General features: G+C 40.8%; 2 protein-coding genes and 1 long non-coding RNA gene across 3 annotated transcripts; 2 read left to right on the top strand and 1 right to left on the bottom strand.

The window, feature by feature from the left end:
• The first annotated feature begins 167 nt into the window (after positions 1 to 167).
• Positions 168 to 4,027, top strand: LOC145458717 (uncharacterized). The gene is made up of 3 exons (XM_080337175.1): positions 168 to 535; positions 3,414 to 3,509; positions 4,003 to 4,027. Exons 1-3 carry the CDS (start codon positions 339 to 341, stop codon positions 4,025 to 4,027), a joined length of 318 nt encoding a protein of 105 aa, XP_080193301.1. The 5' UTR covers positions 168 to 338.
• A 186-nt stretch (positions 4,028 to 4,213) lies between these two features.
• LOC145458296 (inositol polyphosphate multikinase-like) lies at positions 4,214 to 23,550 on the top strand. The gene is made up of 11 exons (XM_080336633.1): positions 4,214 to 4,345; positions 4,408 to 4,578; positions 5,315 to 5,506; positions 5,573 to 5,745; positions 9,854 to 9,935; positions 12,536 to 12,641; positions 14,703 to 14,862; positions 17,423 to 17,537; positions 18,062 to 18,128; positions 18,209 to 18,358; positions 23,116 to 23,550. The coding sequence occupies exons 1-11, from the start codon at positions 4,309 to 4,311 to the stop codon at positions 23,222 to 23,224; spliced, it is 1,362 nt and encodes a 453-aa protein (XP_080192759.1). The 5' UTR covers positions 4,214 to 4,308; the 3' UTR covers positions 23,225 to 23,550.
• LOC145458304 (uncharacterized) lies at positions 23,278 to 25,124 on the bottom strand. The gene is made up of 2 exons (XR_013921106.1): positions 24,077 to 25,124; positions 23,278 to 23,536 (listed from the first exon to the last, which is right to left on the bottom strand). It is a non-coding gene; the product is annotated as an uncharacterized LOC145458304 (long non-coding RNA).
• Between the last annotated feature and the right edge of the window lie 152 nt (positions 25,125 to 25,276).

Below are 25,276 nucleotides of genomic sequence, written 5' to 3'. Positions count from 1 at the left end.
TGAGCGTTCATGAAATGGGAAACTATCTCAAATTCAAACTACAGAATTAATAAAGCGATCTATTTACATATTGTTCGGGCACGGTCGTGCTTGGCAGGGCCGTCATCAATCACTTCATCCGTCTACCCTTCCTCACATCACTAAAAGCAAATTTGACGATCAATTCGGAAATTTCATGTCTACCATCGAATTGCTGCTAGATGAATTTTGCACCTCTACGACAGTTGCCGAGAAATCGTTGCAAGTTGAACAGGAAACCGTGTCTTCAAAGTTGGTGCATTTAATACGAAAGCGGAACCGATAGCATCACAAACTCGACACCAAGAACTGTTCACAAGATGGACAAGAAAGATTTCGACGCTTCAGAAATCGCATCGCCCATCATATCTCCGAGGCAAAACCGAAAGTTAACGCGAAATTCTTCAACAAACGTAAGAAAGAGACTCGCAAAACCTGGTCTAGAATTGAATTGCTCTTGCACCAGACGATACGCCACAGGCCTGTTTCGGAAATCACAAACTGAACTACTGAATGGGTAAGTCTGACACATCCTGCGGCCATCTCGAATTATTTCCACGAATATTTATGCAATGTAGGACCTGATATTGCGTTGTCTATAACGAAACCTGCGCCGGCCAGGCCTGACGTTAAATCGGTACCCTAATCCAGGGGTCGGCAAACCCCGGCGCGCATGCCATTTGTGGATGATTTTTTATGGCACGCCAAATGATTTGACGCAAACGACATATTATAACCATGTTTTAGCGAAAAGTGAAACAGAAGTTTTTAAAATGAACAAAGCTCGTAGGCGACCCAAAAATATTTCGTAAATCAACATCAAATAGAGTCTTTTGGGCAGATTTTAAATATCTTGAATTATTTTCCGCGCTTCGCGCGATTTATTGGGACCTGATTTCCAAATTATAATGCGGGACCCCCAACAAATATGCATAATGTACAGAAATGACTCCAACTGTATTAGCAATTACGAAAGAACGGCAATTAACTTAACATCGCATGGAACCGTTTGGATGCTTTGGTCGAGGAGTGTGCACGTGTAGCCAGCGGCAGCTTGACTTGCATTTCGGCGATGTAAATTTTCACGCTATGGAAGACACGACATCGACGTTATGCTTCGGGCTTCATCGACCCCGTACGGTGTCTGCGCTGCGACATGATTGGCGACAATAAAACCTTGAAAAAATAATGCCGCATGTTGGCCAAAACGTTCGACATTAATATATCCACTGTCCGAAATGACCAGCGCCGAATAGTCCAGCACCTTACGTTTCAAATGGGACCCACCGAGGAAAATAATGAGCCCGTATCTAAATGCGGATTTGAAATCGTGTTCATCTCACGAAAGTAGATATTATTTTAGTTTCGTCTGATACGTGTAAGCGATTCCAATATATCTGGAGCAACGATGACCTTCACCGATTCAGCGCGGCCTTTGGAGCTTAGCAGACAAATCCAAGCCAGACCAATCAATGTGACCATCAAACCAACTTGTATGATACACTGATACGGGGGCGGGAACATTTTTCATCATTATGACACATCATCGTAACAACATTGACTGGCCTTGTCACTGATTGGACATGGCAGCGAACGCAGTTGTCTTGGAAACGACCAAAGCAACCACAGAATTATTGCGCGACTAAAAATAAATGGTGCAAATAGTACGTACAGCGATATGTCTAGTGTGGTAGCGACCAATAATTAAAAAATCCCTGTCGTAACCGAGGCCGTTGACAGGTGCAGATAACCGGTTGGTGGTAGGCTACTCCTTGCTAGAAACGCTGAGTATGACAAAAATAAAAATGTTTGGCACGCCAGTTGGTATAATCATTTCACATTTTTTGACATTTTGGCACGCTGCATACAAAAGGTCGCCGGCCCCTGCCCTAATCTATTATGCTCGAACCTGCTAATTCCACGGAAGTAGAAATTGACATTCATGAACTTAAATACAATAAGGCAGTTGGTTATGATCTGATTCCCGGCTTTTATTCAGAACTGATTAGTTTTCACATCGGTCATTTTATTGCTCATTTTTTCAACTACGTGATAGAAAATGGTGTTTACCCAAGTTATCTGAAATTTGTCAAAATTGTCCTGATGTACAAAGCTGGGGATAGAACTAATGTCTCCAACTTCCGCCCTATACCTGATTTGTATTCGAGAAATGGCTCCTTCCTCGCCTATCTTCGTTCCTTGCCAAAATGACTATCATTTCTCCCCAACAATTTGGCTTCCGCATAAAAAGCATCAAATCTCACATGCCCTACCAACAGCGGCCGAATAGTACTATGACATCGTGAAGAAACGAAGTGTGGGGTGTGTAGCAGTTTTCTACCAAGGATAATTCGAGAATTATCAACGAAAAACTCAAATACCTCCGCTTCTACTAGTTGGAATTGAGTAAAATTTGTTTGCATCGTCTTTTTGAAGACAACTCAACAATTTCATGGGGTTGGCAGAAAAAATTAAAAATGTATCTTTTTAATTTTCGCTAATAAATTAAAATATTTAATTGGACCCGCGGCGGCTTATACTTGTTAGAATTAAACCAAATTTGGCGTGCATCGTTTTTTAGGGTAACCTGGCAATATAATCAGTGAATGGCTGGAATCCGGGAAACTAGTTATTTTTGAACAGCCCTACCCTACAGCAATTGCACTTACAAAATTGATGCCATCATAATCCAAAACTACTTTCTACTTTACAAACCCAATGTGTTTCGTGGATGTGGAAGCATAGTTTAATTAGCCTACTCCTAAAAGTTCGTTTCTGGCCACCTCTATGCTGTATATAGACCTAGTCATTTGATAATAGGCTTACGACACTATATTGGTTCATATATTCGCGAATTTTTCCGCAACGGTGACTCAAATATATAAGTAAGAAAAAAGTGAAATATTGAAGCATCGTAGCTGTTTTATAATATCGATAGCGTAATAGCAGTCTACACAAGACTATACATTTCCTGATGTGACGCGTAATGCAGCACTCAGTTCTCAGTGGAATAACTAGGCCTATAGGCAGCGATAAAAGGCCCCATCATTATTATCATTATCATCACGCAATCGTATGGTGCAATGATTTGATAAAATTCGAATAAAAGGATGATGACGAAAATGAATGCTGCGTGTGTCAGTAGGGTAGGTGAGGTCCATGCCAGATTGTGGTCCGGTATCCTTGAGGGCAAACTACACTATGGTAACCCTAGACACAATAACGGCTGTTAGTACCCTAGTAGGGCCCAAGTCAGGCATTTTTAGGAGGGGCTGACAAAGTGTTGTTTCGGTGCCAGCCGTTATGGTACGCCTAGGCCCTAGTTATAGCAGCAACTGAACTGTGGATGTCGATGAGCGACTCATGTGAATAGGTCAATTTAATTACGTTTTTAGTTTAGATGTGTCGCCGATATACGAATACTGGGGAAAGTTTGTGGCAAGTGACGAAAGGTTGCGGGGCACTGCTATATCGACTACAAAACTACGCCGGTTAGTTAGGCTTACCATATTTTGGAAATGTAAAAAGAGGACACTTTTTCAGAAATTTCAGACATGCAAAACTGGAGAAGAATTCTCAAAAACCGGTAAATTTTCCCCACTTCGTGATCGGTTGACTTAAAAAAAAAAGGTCTTCTTTTCGCTCAGAGCTTAAATCACCACTTTTCCCTCCGAAATACCCGCCGGTGCTTCACTTCTGCGCTAATTTACGGCATCACTCGCGATTTCCTCTCTGACCTAAATTTTCAAAAAAGAGGACAAAATCTCAAAAAAGAGAACAAAAGGGCGTCCTCCGAGGACACTTTCAAAAAAGTCAAAAAAGAGGACAAATCCTCTTAAAAGAGGACGTATGGTAAGCCTACGGTTAGTAATCCATAACCACACCGCGGGACACCCCAAGGGCAGCGCCATAATGGGTGTGACTGTGTGGTCAATCATCAACCAATGCAGCGTGACCGTCTGGCGGCTCGCGTAAACATTGCAGCGATCTTGGCTTCGCTGTCGCGTGATGGAGATTGAAGGAGGCGGGGTCATTCTTGGAATGCATTTCAATTGAGAATTTTGTATCGCTCTTGAAGGGACTATATTGGGGCTTGTTGAGGAATTAGGAAGTATAGACTACCTCGTAAAATTATGGAAACAAGGTTTTGCAGTGGCGTAACGGTATAATTTTGTTCTTAAACCTATCCTCTATTTTTATAGTAAATTCAATCGGCAGTGTTGGAGTTAGCAGTTAGGTAGGGAAAGAGTTTAAGCCGTTGTGCTGACAGCGACGCAGTCGTATTGTGGGATGTCTGTATCTTCCATTTCAATTGTTGCTAGAAAAGGTAATGTTGTGCTATCGGTATTCTACGACTTGACATGTTTTATAACTGCTGTTGTTTTGAAGATGTACAAGAACATTTAACCCACTTTCCCAAACACAACAACAGTAGCAATGGGAAGTCGTCACCGGCTGCCGAGGATAACAGTGCTTCAGAAGCAATGCCGCATCTCCCAAAAGGATGTAAACCACTTGCACACCAGGTGGCTGGTCATCGATATGGACAAGGAAAACTTGGTAATGTCAAACTTGGTGATTTTCCCGTTAGCATTTCGTTGTGGCAATATTAGCATTCCTCTATAGAAGTTGGTGCAATGTTGCTAATTGAACTGTTGTTTTAGTTTTACAAGTTTTCAGTTGGTGTCTGTAGCGTGTCTGTCAATTGTAATCATGCGGTCTTTGTTGACTATTGGAAGTGGGCTGACAATCTCTCTAAAAAACGTCATCTGACCCACCACGAAAGCTATAAATCAGGGGGTCTTAAACTTTTTTGAACTGCGTACCCTTTTGATTTGCATATATGTATGTATGGCGTGTTACAAAGCCCTAATCTAAAGTCAAAGAACGATTGTCTGTAAAGTCTAATTTTTGTTGGAAGCCATAACTAGGTCAATCAAAGCTCTAATAGCCCTAATACGACTTTGCATTTTGCAATATGCAATTTCTTTCTCACATGGAACATAAAAGTGGAAATTGTTGTGGCAGAAAATTATCACAATGCCTTGAAAATGCAGTAGCTCACGTACCCCTGTAACTTCTCTTGCGCACCCCGGTTTGAGAACCCCTGCTTTAAATGATTTCAGCACCGCAGCTAGTTTAATTACATCACACCACAATATCGGGTCTGTGATGCAAGGAAAATTACGATTATCCGCAGCATAATTGTCATATTGAACCCACGGATCTTTAGCGTTATCACGTGTTTGATTTCGAAGGTTAAGCTGCATTTACGTGACCCGCATCACTCTTACAGGCATGTTGCAACATATTGATGGGTCGATCATGAAGCCGATCCAGCCCCCACCGAGAGGGGAGTGCGAACTGAACTTCTACTCAAGAGTATTCCATCCCAAGTGCCAAGATCCTGTGTTGCAAACTCTGCGTCCTTTTCTGCCAAAATTCCTCGGCATCTGTCATCCGTTGTCAGACTCGACTGACGAGCGAGGTCGGTGTTTCGCATGGTTTCTGTCGCTGTATATATTATTCAATAGCGCTATTATTCAAAATGAAGGCGGCTACTTGAAGCTGGAAGACGCATGCCGTCGTTTTCGTAACCCGTCTATATTGGACGTGAAAATTGGGAGAGTGAGCTACGATCCACATGCAGATGCTGCCAAGATCGCTTTTGAATCCGGCAAATACCCACCACTTACAAAACTTGGATTTCAACTACTAGGTGCAAGGGTGAGTAGTATGCTTTTATTGCACTCATTGTAATCACTCGGATTGGTGTATCTTCCAAGAAAATGCGTATTTGGCAATCAATAGTACAAAATGTGATGCATGGATAGTATTATTATTTGTCTTTAGTAGTTTTGGTTGCGATTTGCGTCCACAAATTGGGGTAGGGGCATTTGTAACACAGGATTTCTCAGCATCTGTCTGTGTGCCTTGTTACTGTTTGAATTTAATCCTTTGGTCCTTGGAGACAAAATGTTTGGCTTTAGACGAATGAATCTTGAAATAAGAAGATCCCTGCATTCCATTTGATATCCGGTCTGATATCTTAAGCCAAATGCAATAAATTTCAACTCTTGTGTATTGTAAGATTTGTTTTTGAATTATCATGAGTAACTTATTTTGCGACACCAAATGACACCATTTTAAGTCAATCGTTGTTTTTGTTCTTGAGAAATGAATTAGTCACGTTTTAACCACAATCTGTTTGTTTGTGCAGTCGTGGTGCTGAGGTTTTGTTTATATACGGTGTCTTGTCAACTGAATGAGTTCAAAGTGATATTTGCCATTCACTGAAATAATTTGAGTACTTGATTACAACTTCCATGGCAATGGATTTTTATGATCTCTAATGAATATCTACTACCTGGTAAACAATATTTTGGGTTGTTTCCTAGCAACTTTAATGATTGCCCGGTGATGATATAGTGCTGCTGGGCAATTCTTGGCTTAGCTGTTGTTATTATTATGGTCGTAGTTTCCATATCAATGATATAATGACAGGTAGTCCAATTAAATTCACTTATTCTAATGAAATATAACCAATATATTCGACTGATTATTCATTATTGAACAGGAAATGCAAGCTTACCCATTCAAAGCATGTTTGGATTTAAATATGCTGTTATTTCGAGAATGACAATTGATATTGGTATCTCCAGTATGACTTTTCTAATCTCAGCCCGAGGATATTTCTGAGTAGGCTCCCGACTGCTAGAATTATGGCATTCTTCCTGCTTTGAACTTCAAAGGATTGTGATTGAAAATAAAATGTATCAGTATTCAGTAGATCGTTCAAGTGTGAATCACCGAAAATGTAATGTGATCTCTTCGGTATGTGCCTGCATTCCATGCATGATGTCATGACACTTAGCCTGCAATGATATCATACGTGAAGCGTAAGACAGAGACAGCCGTGCTGAATCTTGCATTGCTCACTTCCTATCATTTACCACACGCTACTGCTTTTGTACATTGTCTTACTGGGTGTTGTTAACATGTTGTGTTCTACTTGTCAAGTGCAATAGAAATTCACTTTCTTAAATTCCTTGTCCTATATTAAGCAATATTTCTTCTTGATGTGTGATAGAATGAACTGGTCATTGCTGATTCAAAGCTGAGTTGAACAATATTCCCTTGATTGTATACGTAATGTTCTGGAACAGGATGCCCAATGCACTATGTATTCTAGTCTAGCTTGTGTCACGCAGTTCCAAACTTGGGCTGATTGTCATTTTGTAGATGTTCCTATTTCATTTTGGTGCTAACATCATTCTTACTCGTACGTTGTGACTCATGTGTTTTTCGTGTTTTAGTGACCAATTTGTTGAGGAGAACGTTGTTATGTTTTTGACTGGCTTTCCTACCACCTAATTGACTCTGTGTATAATCAGCTATGATCAATGATCATTTCTCCACAATATCCTAAAATTCAATATGTACTGTACAACTTGGAGTTTTTGTGTGTGTTGAATCCACTTGGTAGCTGAAAGTCAATTGTTTTCTGCATATCTATTGTTGCATGTCGCATAGAGGAAATAATCTTTCTGCTGTGGATCGTAATATCGGCAATTTTTATTTACTTTACCGATATTGCCTTTTGGGCTTTTAAGACATTGACAAGTCGATGTTTTTAGCTAATCAAGCTGTGTTGAAATGATGGCATTTCCACTATGACTTGACTACTTCTAACTTAGTAACATCATAATTGGTATAGTCATTATTTTTCATCATCAACGGGGATGATAATGGGTTGGGTTAATTGCAATTTAACTGTCATATTACTAATCTGGCTTGAAAAAAAATCCATAGTGACCTGGTGTAATTGAAGCTCCACATTCTAATTGTAAAGGGCTAGGTGCTTTCAATGGTAATGGTGTGGAGAATTACAACCTCTATCACACATCACCACGTCTGGTATGAAGAATTGTATTCCGAATAGGTGTGCCAATTTGTCCTTTTGTATCCGGTCAGCTTAGCCTCTGTAATTCTGGATTTCAATAGTTGTCGATATATATGAGTTTGTTCTGGTATTTTGGCAACTATTGTCATAGTTACTGTGAGCAATAATGACGATTGAAACCAGCATGATACATACATACCCAATGGCCTATATTATATTTCCTGTCACTGTTATCTGATACTGGATCATGGCCCCATGTTTAGGCCAAATATTATTGCTATGATGCTAGAATGGTAGCCTTAATATACCCATCGCAGATACGCGGCATAATCATCTACCCATCATCATAATCATCATCATACCTATCATCTACCCATTCACATCGTGTTTTTGCTGAAGTAACTCCATGTATTGACATATTTTATGTTAGTAAGCAACCCAGTTTCGTTATCCTCGAAGTGAAATTAAGAGTCTAGCTATATACTGCTTTGCTCGTGTCAACATTAGTGTGCTGTAACATAAGTTTGACAACATAAGAACACGAGTTTTGGTATTGGAGCATGTTGTCGATGTTCTCATAGCTAGTCCTGATGTTTTTACTAATAATGTCATAAATCTTGTGGAAATTGGATTAAAAAACAAGAAGTTCTCTATCAATTCAATTATACTTGATGAGATTTATTTCTAATTAGCCTAATCTTATTATTTCAGCTTACAAATATAGGATTATAAGAACACTTCATTCGTCTGTGATATCTGATCTGTTGGAGTAATGTATCAATAATAATCAATCATGATGTGGTACATAACTAAACTGAGATGTTTCATAATATTCTCAAATTTTGAAATTATTTAAATCGTTCTCATGAAGTAGGCTATATAACTGCAGGAACTAGAACTATACCATACAAACAACAAAATATAATAATCAAATAAATTTGAATATTGTGATGAAGTCAACAGTTGCAGATTTCTTGAATAAAAATCGAGCAACAGTTCTGCAAGGAGGATTAAGTGACTTTTGATGCCATCTCGCAAGCCCAATGTTGCAATTACCCAATATTGAGATCAGTAAAATCTACCACCAATATAAATTGAGCTGATTATCCAAATAGAAGGTCTGTATTTGATGTTGTAGCTCTTGAATTGAATGCTCATTTAGTCTATTTGCCGTTTGTGGCATGTTTGCCACAATTTGTATATGCTGCTGCAATTATGAATCGAGTCCTCTACATTTTTGGCATTTCAAGTCGTTGATCAATTCGCCAGATAAGATCATTTAGAACAGAAGGAATGTTATCGGTTTGTCTTTGAGATTACATACTATTTGTTGGTAAAGGAATAGGATTCCATTATTCCCATTGTTTCTGAGCTTGAAAATTCGTTTCCATGGGTTAACTTTCGGTATACAACGAAGATAAAAACGGCCGTTTGAAAATCATCTAATCCCCCAACCGGCTAAAAAAGTGATTCACATTCTATAGCTAGAATTCGTTGAAGCGCATTAACTTGTACTTTAACATATTGACAGTAGATGGCATGCCAATTCCTGAATTATTTGTGTAGGGTACGGTTCACTGATCTTTACAATTGTGCCACATTCCGAGTTGATTTAGGGTGTTAGTGTAGAATTTCTGAATTCCAGCTTAATATTTCACATAGATTGAATGTTTCGTTACCTATAATAAGGTTATAATACTTAATCAAGTTCCTGTAGCAAAACGCTGTATGTGATTTCGTAATGTGAATGCTTTTTTGTGCTTCACCCAATCAGTTTCATATTCTATATGGCGAAACCGTAATGCTATTCCTTTGTGTCATGAAGCCTAGTCATGCCGAGAAACCTTTCACAAAGCCAAACAGAGATTTTTCTCTGACGTGTTGCTGATGATGGTATTCACGTGCAGGCTTTCATTGTTTGTATCGTTTCAGGTATCAGGACTGTCTGCCAATGAAGCCATCTTCTATGACAAGAAATGGGGTCGCTCGTTTACCGAGGACACTATTCTGAATGGTATGAAATGTATTATGCCTGTTCAAGGGTGCGCCTTGCTACATCCTGTGGATAAAGTAGCTATGTAATGGCTTTGAGATTTAAAATATTCATGAATTACTCCCGAATCCAAGTCGAAGATAGATGAAATCCAAGTGAATTAATGTGGTTGAACTGACGATGTCTCTTGTTCGCCCTTCTGCCTCAACTCTTCAGCCATAGCATCAGTAACTTCCTTTTTCAAACCTTCAACAACGTCACGTTTGTTTTCTTTGCAAACCGCATGCCAGATTGCTTGATAGCGCAAGATTTGCATATTGTGTATAATACTACATGGCTGCAATCGTGTAGACTTGCACTGATGACCTATTTCTAATCTGATATTGCACGTTTATTGCCAGGGGCTTCCTAGCTATTTGTCAAGATGGAAGTCACAGTGTTGCCTTTTCAAATGTCCAAGGCATTGTATGATATTGGTATATGGGGCGAAATCTCGATTACTATTGACTCTATTCCCTCTCTGATTAATCATTATGGATTGTTGCTTTTTCAGAATATCAATATCTATGAAATAATAGCTTTTACAGTTTTATATATTGTGCTACCAGCACTTCTTAAATTGTAACGGTAGCCTGAAGAAGTTATTAATTCCTTGAAATCCCATCAAGTGACTGATTTTAGCAATGGGTTTCCTTCCTGCTTGGTATTGAACTGAACATAACGCAGTGAGTCTCTGAAGCCCTGTAGCCTGCTGGGATTTGTCAATTATGTGTGCTCCAGCGAGATCAATCCTTGTGGAATCGCACGCTCAAGTTTGCCATTGATTGCTTTAGAATGATTTTGAACATTGTGTGGAGATTTTTATTTGCGTCCTAATCAGCTCAAGAGTACCGGTAATCAATCTTGCATTGCAAGGTACCGGTACTAATTTCTACAAGACATTCTGATGCTTCTGAAATGCGTTTATCTAGACTCTAGACCAGGGGTGTCAAACTCAAATTGCGTCGCGGGCCGGATTCGAACCATCTGATCGCTCGCGGGCCGGACCATTCAAATGATTGAAATTCCATACCCTTGTTTTTTGCTTGAATACCTAATTATTAAGCCTACACAATAATATATTACCTTATACCGGATCATAGGGCTCTACTCTAGCAACACCTTTATTAGCGAACAATGGAATTAGCAAAATTGAGATTATGGCTGGTTAAATATGGTATTATAAACTGCGAAAAGAGTAGCTTTGCGGACGATATACCTCATGTGTATGTGTTATGAGGAATACGAGATATATAGGCCTATTGAAGCTGGTTCATTACTATTATATCGTAATTCGCGTTTCTACGTATGTAGAGGTTCTGTTAAGTCATAAGCGAAATTGGGAGTGCGTCCACAGAAATTTGAGTTATATTTGTGTATAATAATTACATTTTCCATGTAACCTGCAAATACCGGTTTCTCACTATGGCGCTTTCACTTCTGTGTTTAACTACTTTTTGGTCCATTTTTCCGCAAAAATCGCAATTGAGTGTGCATTTTTTGCCTTCGCGGAATGGAAGTAAATGACGGCTTTTCCTTGCTGATGGTGACTAGAGTGAAACCACAACACCACTGTCGGATGGTCATAATGTGACTAATGAACAATTGAACATACTCGATATTTGCTATCTCAGGGATTATTGATTAGAATACTACATACAAAAAATCTCAACATTTGTAAGAAATGTGCTGAATAATACAGCCATTTTTCAAAATAGCTTCGCGGGCCGGATGAAATGGTCTGGCGGGCCGGATGCGGCCCGCGGGCCGTATGTTTGACACCCCTGCTCTAGTATTGAGTATTGATGCTGAAATTCTGAATCAGTCTTAACCTGGGCTGAAGTGATTAATTGTTTGAAGCGCCTGAACCTTTGTTTTAGATATATATTAATTATAAATGATGTGTTCAGTAATTTGTTCTTTGTCAATATTGATTTAAAACTAGAGTGAGTTTTGATGTAACTAGACTCCACATTCATTTTAGCTCAATTGCGTTGTTAACGACGATGTATTGTGTGCTATTGGCTCTTCACTGTGTTGTTTAAACTTAAACTGAATTCATCAAAAATTTCAAGGCAAATTTCTATAGAGGTATAGGCTACATTGCGGATTACAATACACAACACTCATCAACTTGTGTATTGGACGCACGTTGGACAAATATTTGGGCTGATGTAGCTCTTGTATGCTTTATATACAAGTCCAATTTTATAGTGATCGGTATTTTTTCAAATATCTATTCATAGATTTGTGTCACTGGCCAATTGCTTCCGGTTATAGACTGTCAATCCAGACCCTTGGAGTAGTGTGACTCATTTTATGGGACGATGTGCTAGCTCACTACAGACAAACTATATGATATATTAATTTATGATGGATTGAGTATACCAATGAAATAGCCTTTCAGGGATAATGCCAGTGCAGACGTTCACTTGACTGGTCATTGTCGACATACCTCAGGCGTGTCATTTTCGGCTGTAAGCGCTCCGTTCCGGAATGTATGAGCTTTTGTCACACATCGCCATTTCCAGTTCAATGGTATGGTGTTCATGGTCTTCATTGAAATCCTTCTTTTTGTTCAGGACTGGACTTATTCTTCTCCGGCAACAAAGCGTGCCAGAAGGACATTATCAAGGCATTCTTAGAACGACTTGAAACCATTCTTATATGGTTTGAATCGCAAAGCCAGTAAGTAATCGGCGTTGACTGGATTATACAATTTGCAGTAAGCCCCTTGGATTTGTAGGCCATGGTATTATTGGATGGGTGTAATGATATATTGTTGACTTTCCAAAAAGGGAAGTCTACTCTGGAGAGATGTTTTCAAAATAATGCTGAGGCATCCATCCAGGTTGCACTATCATATTGTAAACAATCTGTATGAGTATGCTATGACGCTGCAAATTATGAGTGAATGTCTTCTGGGTACTGTGACAATGTTGGATTTAGTTTCCAGCTCGTGTGACTGATTTTGTAGATGGAAGCGTAATAGTAAGCCGATGGGCGATGTCATGTGCTGATATGTATTGAATACGCTGCATTTGGTGAACTACATTTTCGGTGGGAATTAATTGTGTGTGGTAAAAATATGTTTATGGCAGGATGCATGATTGTGCACTTTACTCTGATTCCTAGATATCTAACTCTAACACAATACACACACAATACACTACAGCGTTACAATGTACATCACTCCAATGATAATTGTATTGTATGAAATGATTTGCCATTATGATACTCAGCCATAATAGGCCAGTATTGAATAACAATTGCTGACATACAACAGAACTGAGGATTCTATTATGACAATATATAGTTCAGTTCTATTAGGATTAGCGTTGGTGACGGGAGTGCTGAAATCTGAGAATACATGTCTGTGATGGTCTACAGCACGAGAAGTTATTGATGTGCGCACTGGTTAGTGCTGATTTAATCTTCGGCTAGTCATAAGGCACTTGTGACTGTGGCTTATGCGTCAAACTATAGGTTTAAAGTAAATAGAATACTTTAATTGGCACTTGATTGACTATAATTTGAGAGCTTATACGTCGAGACGACGGGACTTGGTAATTCAATTTTGCTAAATATCGAAAAACATTGACGCGCAATATCATTGTTGAAGACACGGTTATTCTCAGACGATCTTGCGGTTTTCAATGACCTTACATGCGTTCATCTGCCGTTTTTGTCTCATTAATATTTGTCCTCGAAATTCCGCCAAATTTTATCGCTAGCTGTAAACCACTTTTATTGCCGTAGCAAAGGTGAACTCTTTGCAGCATCTTACGTTGTTTATTGTGGGTGGCGGATTCTTCCACTAGTGACCTCCAATCCTAATTTTTAATGTGCGTCATTGGCCGTCGTATAGGATTGCATAAATTGCAGGATTACCTTATCGTAGTACACGCGACAGAAGCCAAGTATGACTGCGGCAATCCATAACGTTCCTACTCAAGTAGAAACGCAGTAACACCGTAAATTTCTACTCAATTACAAGTAGAAGTATCGATTACAAAGACTCATCAACACTACAAGCGAAAGTAGAAAACGAAAGGTTTGAAAAGTACTCGAGTAACTAGTTTCGAAAAGTAGATTTCATAGAGTCGCCACATACTTGTTTGCGGTTGATCGCATATGGCTGCATTTGAAATAGCTAAATGCATCTTCGCGACTAATGTTACAAAAGGGGAGGCAATCTTCGTAAACATATTCAATATATTCATTAGCGGGATAGAGGGACTCGTTTGACAATTTCACTCATAAAAGCGGTGGAAACTTATTTTGAGACTTGAATACCTTGTTTTAAGTTAAAGTGTCGTCATTGTTATGGCCGTCGTGTTGGGGCACTTCGATTGTTCGGAACAGTACAGATTTCAGACTTTTGAGGTGATTTTAAGGAGGTTGCAGTGCCTTGACCGGATTTTCATAGATATATTCAGAATCAATAGTAGTTTTCGATCGAATCCTATTTTTATGTAAAATTGCGTTTTGGTGCACGTGCGTAGGGTTACTAAAAATGCTGCTTTTTTCACTTTTTAGCAGGAAACACTACTGTGTAGTCCGTGCTCAAGGCAAACTTGGTCGACTAGATAATTCTAGTTGTCTAATTATAGCGAAATGCCGGTAATCATTAGTAGAATATTTTTCAAGTTTTTGCCGATTTTCTGAATCTAATTCTAATCTAGATTGGATTAACTTGAAATTTTTTTGTTTAACTCTGATATAAGAATATATTATCTCGTCTTGCAGGCTGCAGTTTTATTCCTCTTCCGTACTTCTCGTGTACGAAGGAGAGTTTTTCGACGGCTCCTCGGATTCAGACGAGGAGTTGATGCACAAGTACCGCTCGTTACGTCCCGGTGGCTCGAAGGCTAACGAGTGTTTCCGCGCCATCGACGAACTCTTGCAGGTGAGGGAAGTTGATTGAAAAAATTTAGAAATAAATCACGATTAGGGCTGGGTGTGGCAATTTGTGTAATCGAATCAGAATTGAGTGTCAGTTTTGACGTTTGCAGTCGAGTAGTGAGCGCCAATGTTTTCGTGCCCCAAAATTATACTGTCCTTGTTATTTTATGAACAAAAGTTGTCGATGCAATAATTTATTGCTACTGCGCGAGTCTCAGATCGTTTACTAAAAATATGAAGCGTCTCGACTGAATCTGTTTTTGAAAACTACTTGGTGTACTTTACATATCTTCAATTTTTTACTCTCACAATGTAGTTTTGACATGTGTCGGATATCATCACTACTTCTACCGTCTGAGCAGCGACGTTGATTACTTTGCTGTAACCACATCGTTTGAATTTCCGTCCACCACCGGTACAGGTTCATTAGTAACGTGGCATTGGTTTATTAGGCGCACCTTACATAAACGTCGCTGTACCGTACACGAAGAACAGACGCAAAGGGGTGTGTCGCGGTACGCTATTTGAGCATTCATTCACGGTGTGTTTACATAGCCGAGTGCTTTCTTGACGATTACAATATCGCTTTACGGTGAATGTATTGTGCCGTGTTCGCTTTATGCGGGGTCACATGAAAAGATGGACTTGGTTTCACTGGCGACGGATGGCTCTCGTGCGCTGTCGCTCACGTTTATAGCGTTGAACTGGTTTGAAATGGGACGGTTGGTATATCTGGCCACGGCCGGGTTGTAGGCTTAGGTCAGGGCCGGCCAACCCGTGGCCCGGAGAAGGTTTTGAGTGGCCCGCGAGGTAATTTCCGAAATTTCTATTATTCTCAAAAACGGATTGCACAGATTGTGAACTTGCAAGGCCAGTCAAAAATTTGATTAGTCTGGCCGCAATACTTGAGATCTGAAGCCTAAAACATCAGTTCCGAAGCATTGGCAGATCCATGAGCCAGTCACATATTGGTAAATCTTCGTACACTACAATAAAGCAGAATTATTTGCGATAGATTTTTCAAGAGTAAAAATTTTCTACACGCTTCGCACATCATGTTGTCACTCGATTTCTTGCTTTTAATATTGTTGCCCCTTTGTGAAAAAGAAAGAACTCCTAATGTATCAGATTGAGTCTAACTATATTTGCGATTACGAGACAAAGTGTCGTTCAACATATGCGACCCTTCGTTTGCGTTCGCAGAAAGGCCGTCGATTATGAAACCTAGGAACAATAGAATTGACGCATGTTGGTCGAAGCTTTCAATATCGATATGTACAGGCGCCGCAAAGCCCATTCCTTGCAAACTGAGCCCAGCCACATACAGCAAGCCCGCAATATAGTCAAGTGACAATATTATTGAACTATGAACTTCGAGAATTTTTCGCGCCTGGCGCGGCTAGTGGCCCGCGCAATAGTTCGTCAATCAGATGTGGCCCTTTGGCTGAAAAGGTTGGCCCGCCCTGGCCTAGGTGGTCAAGTAGCAGTAGCTATTTCCAAGTAAACGTAAAACTTAGTACTTTAGGCCTGGTTTTGCCAAGAAAACCAAAAGCTGTTATGTAGAAGTAGTATATAAAAATATAACTACTTGAGGATGAGTTCAAGTAGGACAAATCTACTTCAAATAGAAGTCATTACGGACCAGTGACCATCACTGGTTGTAGTTGGCACCGTGGATCTATGAGCGGTGTGTTTTGGCTTGGTACGGTAATTCCTATTATGTGTGATGATGATAGGGCAGCGGTTCCCAAACCAGATTGAGAGATTTCCGAAATAGAAATTTATTCGTTACAAAAGAAACTCAAGTATTTTCAGTCAGGGGTAGGCTACTACTACTTGCTGACGATTACCTCTGACTGGTGTCAGCCGAAAATATTCGGGTTTATTTCAATACGAATATAATTCCATACCGGTAGTGTAGTTTTGCACCCCCAAAAGAGTCTCTTCAAAAACCTTTCTGAAACTAGTACCGGTCCACGTCGTGAAGGTGCGCTGTCCAAAACCAAACCATAAATTGATGACAAACGTTTACCGTGTGATAGTATTTGCTTTTTCTTTCATCGGTGTGGGTTTTCGTTCTCCCTAATAGCGTTTATGGATTTTTATACGCCGCGAAGTATACAAATAATTGCCAAGAGTCCATAGTGATAATTTTTAGATAGGTTTGGGAACCACCGCTCTAGAGCCATACGTGTCGCGGATTGACTTGTTTGTAATATAAACACATTTCTCACGATTCCTTGACTTTATGGAAACGCGTAATTAGGCGATTGGCCATGTCCAGAGCAGTGGTACGAATTTAGTATAATGAACAATATCAGTACTGATAACATTAAAAATTCCATTTCTGATCGGGAAGGCTGAGGCTGCCCTTCCGATTGTTTTTCTCTGTCAAGTGGGATGGCAGTATCGGTCACATATCTGACTACAGACTGGTGCAATTTGAGACGTGGCATCCTGAATCGCAAAGTTGAGCTATTGTTCCGCAATCGATTCGGTGCTTCTACGCATTGATGATCGCCCGGGCAAAAATACACAGTGAAGATGTCTCTCTCTTTCCGCAGACCAACATCATGCAAGACGTGAGCGAACACAACTTACAGGAGAAAGCGGGGGACTCGGAAAGGACGCCGCCATCGCATAATCCGACGCCGGCGATCAAGTCAAGCAGTATCTCAGGTGTGGTTCTTAAGCGGATTCAAGCTCCAAATCGCCACTGGCTAAAGTAATCTTGTCACTGCGTGTGTGATCAACTGATCATACATAGTTGTGGCACAATGAAAACGTTAGTCGAGCATGTGACTTCGTATACCCAAATATCCTCACTCCTAAATAACCGTTAACACCAACCCTTGACACCTAACCCTAATTTTGACCCTAGTGTTGTATGCTCTCATGTCAATATACCATCTTTAACAGAAAGATGAGAATATATTGGAATTGGAATCAGATATGTATTTCAAGCTGAATTGGACGTGAAAAAGTTCATTTTTAATCTTCATGCAAATTTTGAATAAAACTACGTCATTGTCTCGATTTATAAACTTTGAATTGGAAAATTTTGGCTGGCTTTTGAGTTTTCGCCCGATTCGGATGTGCGGACTTGGATTTGAATTTCGGACGAGATAGAACTTTAAAAATAGCAAAAGCGGTCATTGGCGATATTTGACCGAACACAGAGAGACATAATAACGCTATTCCAGATCTGAAGCTCGGAGAGTTCTGCGCGGCCAAGCGTCAAAACTTGCAGTGCGGAGGTTTAGAGTCCGGGTACGTGTTGTCTGCCCGCCGTTACTTGTGCCGCTGGAAAACGCTACCTGCATGACTCTCTCTCTCTCTGTTGCTTGCAGCTACTCTAGCGAAGCCGATTCGAAGAAAAAAACAAGCAGCGACGTGGAGGTGAAACAGGAATTCGTCGATAACATCAGCCGGAGAATGCGGCAACACGCAATGGTACAGTACACCAAGTACAGATTTCCGCCAGACCTCGTGGATGTCAGGTATGCCAGACTGAAATTTGTTTCAGATCGTGAACCCTTTAGGTCAGGGGCGGGCAACTTCTCCAGCCGGGTATGGGAAGATTAAGGAGTTGGCGGGTCGGATTCCTGAATCGATGCATAAATCGCGTATTTATCCACATATACAAGGAATAAATCGGATCTAATGTAACCTTCAAGTTCAGAGTATAGAGACACAAACCAGTATTTATTGGATTTATTAACGTAACAAACTTAAATAGCTATTGAAGTCAATGATACATCTGTGGTCCTTCAGAGTTGTCAACAAGTTCTTTGACCTTTGGCTCGATGGCAGATGTAGAAAGCCTCGGGAAAGAATACACGTGAACGTCAGTTATATCGTTGATGTTCATGGTAAAAAATGTAAATGTCAGGCAGGACCGTAACGGCACTTCGTCAGCCACCCCAAAAAAAACGTTGGTCTTGGGCCTCCCAGGTTATTCGCTTTTTGTCGCTACTTTTCGGGCAGCACAAGGGCAGTCCTTTTCGGGCAAGGTCTTCTTGCTGCTGATCGTTCTGGCACACTTCTCGGAGTCGCATGTTATATGGCCTACAAATTCATATGTCTTGGTGCGTCGCGGTGCGTTAATGGCCGACGCCGAAGTGCCCAAGTTTCTATAGATCAGTGGTCGGAAACCTTTTTCGTCCAAAGAGCCATATTGGCCCTATTTTTTCCATCTCAACTCCGAAAGAGCCATACATTCCAATCAACTGTTACGTCACAATTGGAGTTCGTGACGTCATGGTAGCACGAATTCGAACTCACTACATGGGATTCCTCGTGTGCGTCACATTTTCTTTATAAAAACTGGTGTTTATTGTTCGAAAATAAAGCTCGAAACAAGAGGTAAGACGCAGACGCGCCAAGCCTCACCAATGATCACGCAATTGATCGTGCGTAGCTTAGAATTTATTATAACTGTGACTACCACACTGATTCCGAAAATCTAAATACTTACATAACGTTGCGCTACAGGCTACACGCATATATTTTGGCGCCGGAACTACATATAACGTGGAACGTGGATAGCTATGGCGTTGTTTGTAATTCGAGTTTGTAATCGTTAATGTCACATCCACAACAGTTCATTTCGCGCCGTAGATCACGAAGACAATGTGAATTTGAGAACTGCGTTATGAAATGAGCGTCGCCACGCCTGCTATGTTCTTTGATTCAACGTATCGCACAATTCAAGATTTCGATTCGGATACATCGCCAGGAGCTTTGAGTCACCAGTGATTTCGATGGCATGGGTTCGAATCCCATTGCTGCCATCACGCCAGGATACCAGTGTTGGGATCAAGTCACTACCTTCGAGTCACGAGTCATCTCGAGTCATTGCACATTTTGACTCGAGTCAAGTCAAGTCAATCGATTTTCAAAGGTGACTCGAGTCAAGTCAAGTCACTAGTTTTTTGGAGGTGACTCGAGTCAAGTCAAGTCAAGTCAAGTCACGAGTCAAGTCACAATTCAAGTCAAATTGGATTTTCGAAGTATGAGTGATCATTTAAAGTCATTATATTTTACTAGCTGTGTTAAAGAGATCAATTGGTCATTTATCCTGAATCAAATAACGAATTAACGAAGTTAAATATACATGCAAAAATGCGTTTTATCGCTCACGGACACGTAGAACTGCTAATAAAACACGTAAGTAGCTGTATAGCTACATCAGGGGTCTCAAACATACGACCCGCCAAATGATTTCATTCGGCCCGCGAAGAAATTCTGAGTATATGTTGAAAATTGCGTGATTTTATCCAACACATTTCTTGAATTTGTAGTAAGAAATACTACTAATAAATATTCATTCAAGATAGCAAATTTCGAGTAAGTTCATAGGCCACATTATAACAACCCGACAGCGGAGTTGTGATTGTAGTTATCGTCAGGAGAAAATCGCTGACATTAACACCCAATTCCGAGAATGAGAAAAAGTGCATATATTGAGTTAAGTCTGTTAAAAGTTGGTAATATTTTGGAATCATTTGACTGGTTCGGCCCGCAAGTGATCTGTATATTTGAATTCGATCCGCGACGTCAGTTGACTTTGACAGCTCTGAGCTACATGCTATACATTCTCTTATTACCAGCCAAAATATAGGATCGAATACGAAGCCTCGAGAAGATGAAAGAAATTGATATCGTACAATACACTAGTCATCTATACACATCCGTGAGGATATAACTGCATAAAATATATTTGTTAGATTTAAATCATAGAGGGTTGGTAAAGGTAAGCGTCGTGCAATGTAAGGACCGAGCCGTTGCTATTAAATTAATCTGCTACTACGACAACGCAAGCTGTGATCATTTCGTATGCGGTCAGTGTATTTGTGATGTAATAATGTAGGATAAGTGAAACGCACAATCAGTGAATGACTGGTTGCTCTCACAAGTTACAACGGCGTATCGTGAATAATCCGAACATGCACAATGATTTAGTCGACGCCGTTTACTTGATGACTTGAAATTGACTCGTAAATTTTGCTCCGAGTCACGAGTCAATCCACATTTTTGAAGCGTCGAGTCAAGTCAAGTCGAGTCATTTTTGCAAAGTGACTCGAGTCAAGTCAAGTCATTCGAAAAAGTTGACTCGAGTCAAGTCATGACTCGAGTCATCCCAACACTGCAGGATACAGAGCCTGTACTCCCTGTTGCACCACGAAACGATCTCGACAGACGATAAACGTTTATTACTGAAGAGACATCCTAACAGCACGAGTAGTCGTTATATAAGGCAACTAAATAAACAGCGAAATCAGAGAACTAATCAATAGCCTGCCAATTAATAGGAGCCGAGGTTCGGCTCCAGTATAACACAAACAATACTGGTACTGGCGCATAGAATTCGCGAGTGATATTGGCCGGCGGCGTGACAGCAACTTAAATTTGATTATTTTGAAGAGAGGGGGTTCGAGCCCCTAGACCTGAAGAAGGCATAGTCATTACCTCTCGAAGACATGTTTATACTACCACGAGAATAACTGTTTTGGCCGTGATGAAAATTTACCAACAAGTCGCTACAATATTGATCAATTCAGAACAACAATAAATATTTGGCAAAGAGCCATAGGTTCCCGACCACTGCTGTAGATCATGCATATTTTTTGTTGGGGAAGGGTTCCTGATAGTCAATATATTTAGCAACATTAAATCGCGCCCAGCGCGAAAAATTCTTTGAAAAAGTTGCATAAATTTCCAAAAAAACACTATGATTTATGTTGATACACAAAATAATTTTGCGCCCGATTCGAGCTCGCCCCCCCCCCCAATTTGGGGGTTTGGGGTGCGGCAGTTACGGACCTGCCCGCCGGCCACATTATCATGTTACACCGGAAACTGTCTGTGGGCCTTTAGCTAACTCGTAATTTTCGTCTAGAAAAATAGAACAAAAATTTACCATTTTACACTTCAAATGCTTTACTCTAGATATGCCGTGTACAATGTACATATTGAACTGCGTCAACGGCAGTGTTCATAACCAGCAAAACAGGATTTTCACTTGAGACAAAAATATTGTAATTAATGTGCACTGCAAATCAGTGTGACTTCAGCTGTATAAGCCGGATGTTTGTCATGACCTCCACTCGGAAACCCCTTGAGACCGGCTCACCCAGCCGAACCAGTCTGAACCACTGGCCTAAAAGCTGCGGCCTCAAAAACTCTGTGTCACCCCTAGAACTACGCACAACGATTCGAGCACCGTCTCCAAATCCCCCATTTGAAACGCGAAACCCCGTCCTTTTGAAATGACCATTCTGACGCTAATATTCTGTTGCAACTCAGTGAGTGGTATTATCGGTGTTGCGCGCGGCCATGGCAAATTAGCGAGACGCGTGTTGCCAATTGGCGAGATACGTCTTTGCACAATGTCACGCGACGCCATCTCCGGCTTAGATGATCGCAAAATTAGGTCAATGGTCAATCGCTGCGCGCCTCAGACAAGCCTAGTTACGCTGGCTTGAAGAATCGCATCTGCGATAGGCTCGGTGCGCACGATATTATCGTTGGCCTACCCAATCGCATCTGTCCGGTATGAAATATAACATGACTGGTCTAACTATCTCGTCTCGGGCCTGGCATGCTTTGGCTCCTATCTCTCGATGGCTTGGAGACAATGCCGTTAAGTGTATGCTGATTAGCGATTGTGATTAAACAGTGACATTGCGAAACTGAATGACATCGAGTGTCCGCAAACACGTCCGTGTGTGCATGCGTAATTGATTTCCGCTAACGGTCAGATGCTGCGTATCACGGGCGGAGTTATAAATGGTGAGAAAGGTTTGAACCACCTGAAACCGGAGCCATTACAGAACAGATTCCATAACAACTCGGACATTTTGACTTGCTACGCAATACGCACTGAGCGGCGCGCGCATTAAATTGTTCACGAGAGATCAGGGACTCGCTATTTATCGGCACTTCCGGACTCGTTGGCTAGCTTATCATACGCGTAAGTTCGTCAACACAGGAAGATTACATAATCGGCATTTGCGGATGTACTTAACCCTGATGAATTGATGCTATATTAGTAAATTCGAAAAATAATCGACCCCCTTATTTTTCGGCTGGATACGCGCCTGCCGTGCCGGTACGCAAAACCTACTTGACTAATTCGAAAAAGTAGAAGGACCTTGCTACTGACCACCTCTGATCGAACATAGGCATTTAGGTCTTAAGACTTTTGAAATGATTTATTTGTCACGCAGATTTACGAACTCGCTCTTTTCCGCAGAATGATCGACTTCACCCACGTGTTCGAGGAGAAGTGCAAGGACGAAAACTATCTCTTCGGACTGCGAAATCTAATCGCGCACCTGCGCCACCTCCTGAAACGTTCGTGAGCTCCGCTCTCCGCGAACCCAGCCTCTACTGTATTCCACGATATTTTTTCAAGTTTTTATTACATCGCGGCGAGCTTTGGAACTCGTGTCCGTGCCAGCAGTTGGACGGAGGGCTTGCTTTCGAGAGAAATATTCATTACGTATCATGTTAGATTTTATATGAATTTACGTCTATCTTATGTATCACGCGGTTTTATCGTAGCGAACCTATTAGAGCTGTTAGGTTTTTTGATTTCTCTTGCTCGGCGGTGGGATTCACCCGATTCCCATCTGTTCTATGGAAGTGTCTCACGAAATTTTATTACAGCATTACTGGTTACCCTCAATCAGGGTTGTAATGACTCGAGTCATGACTCGACTCGAGTCACGATTTTCAGATAACTCGACTCGACTCGAGTCAATCTGTGTATTGACTCGACTTGGACTCGAGTCATTGCGCATGACTCGAAGCAAGTCATTGACTCAAGATTCAGACGGCCAAGACCGACATTTCATTGTAATTTCGAAGCCAACACACTATTGGGATTTCATTTGTTGGTACTGGTGCTTGAAAATGCGACCAGAAACTGCTAAAAGTGAGGAAAATTGATATATTATAAATGAGAACCATTCAATATCACCAAACAGAGTTAAAAAAGTGGGTTTAGGATGACTTTAACTGGAAACTGAGCAGTCAACACAATGACTTGGACTCGGACTCGAGTCATAATACCATGACTCGGACTCGACCCTCTGTTCGCTGACTTGGACTCGGACTTGACTCGGTGGGAATTGAAAATGACTCGACTTGACTCGAGTCAAAAATATAAAAGTGAGATTGACTTGTGACTCGGAGCCTTGTGACTTGGTTACAACCCTGCCCTCAATTGCTTTTTGTGCAGAACAGGTTGAAAAAAATATGACTCGTGGTTAGAATTCCATCAGAGCAGTCTCATGCTGGTGCTACCGGTAACGGTCTACATCTGTGTCATCGCAATTGGATCGACGTGTCGCTTCTTTTTGAGATTTGAGGAAATTTGAATATTGTGTCTGTCTATACTTGGGATGGTTTAAGCGATTGGTCAGAGTTTGCGAAAATACACAACTCTATTGTCCAACATTTCCCTGTCAAGCCGTGCAGTATTTGGACACGTGAAAATGTGAGATTCTCATCCACTGTTCCATCATTGTCCGCTAGGGCTGGCAGCTATTCTGTTGCCGTGATTACGACAAGTCCGGTTCTACACCCATTTTAGGTCACCACGCGATTTGCACTCTGTATACAATGTGTTGCATCTTGAATTTCTATTGCTTGAACAAATTTTTATCGAGGTTTTTTCTGAAAGTGTCCGTCTGTTACGGAGAGACTGATGAACTGATGCGTTGGTCGAAATTAATATTGCTCTATTTTGGTGTTACGACAATCTAACGCAGTTTGACACATCAGCGCGACAGTTATATTGTTAGTTACATTTTAAATGTCTACTTCAGAGATCACGTGCCTTTATGAAATCACAAACCAGTAGCTCTCTATGGACTTGTACAACATTGGTATTTGTTAACGGGATTGTTACCTGTGCTGTACTCGATTGACGTTGCTAAAAATTGCTCAATCGCTGCCCTACTGGTGTAGTTGCTAGTTACTTTAGCTGTTCCGTACTCGATATGAATTGACTCGGAACGCAGTACGAATCGCGTGCGGCCACTGCATCTGTTTTAACATTGCCTTACGGGAATCTGTAGTTTGCCGTAGTAGAGTTTTTCTTCGTATCTTCTGAATGTTGGTTTATGCACGATCGTTATTTACATGTTGGGAAGAGAGATGTTTATGATTCACCGTTAATGCTTCAGTAAAACTACGGGTGAACTGGCGTCGTGATGGGCGATGGTTTTGAATAAAGTTGCTATGCATTTTCGGGGTTATTGGATGGAACCGGCGGATTCGATTGTATCAAGGACTGTTTAGTGTGGTAGCGGGACTTCGTAGTTTATATGTTTAGAGGATCTTTAGAGCATTGCATTGTACAGTACAACAACGAAAGTATAAACTAACCTTAAATTCTTGACGAGATT

This window comes from Botryllus schlosseri, chromosome 16, assembly GCF_051294905.1.
Source record: "Botryllus schlosseri isolate E-star chromosome 16, Bs_hap1, whole genome shotgun sequence".
Taxonomy (NCBI): Eukaryota; Metazoa; Chordata; class Ascidiacea; order Stolidobranchia; family Styelidae; genus Botryllus; species Botryllus schlosseri.
Note: the sequence above shows the minus strand (reverse complement) of the source record. Positions and strands in the feature narration are given on the sequence as shown.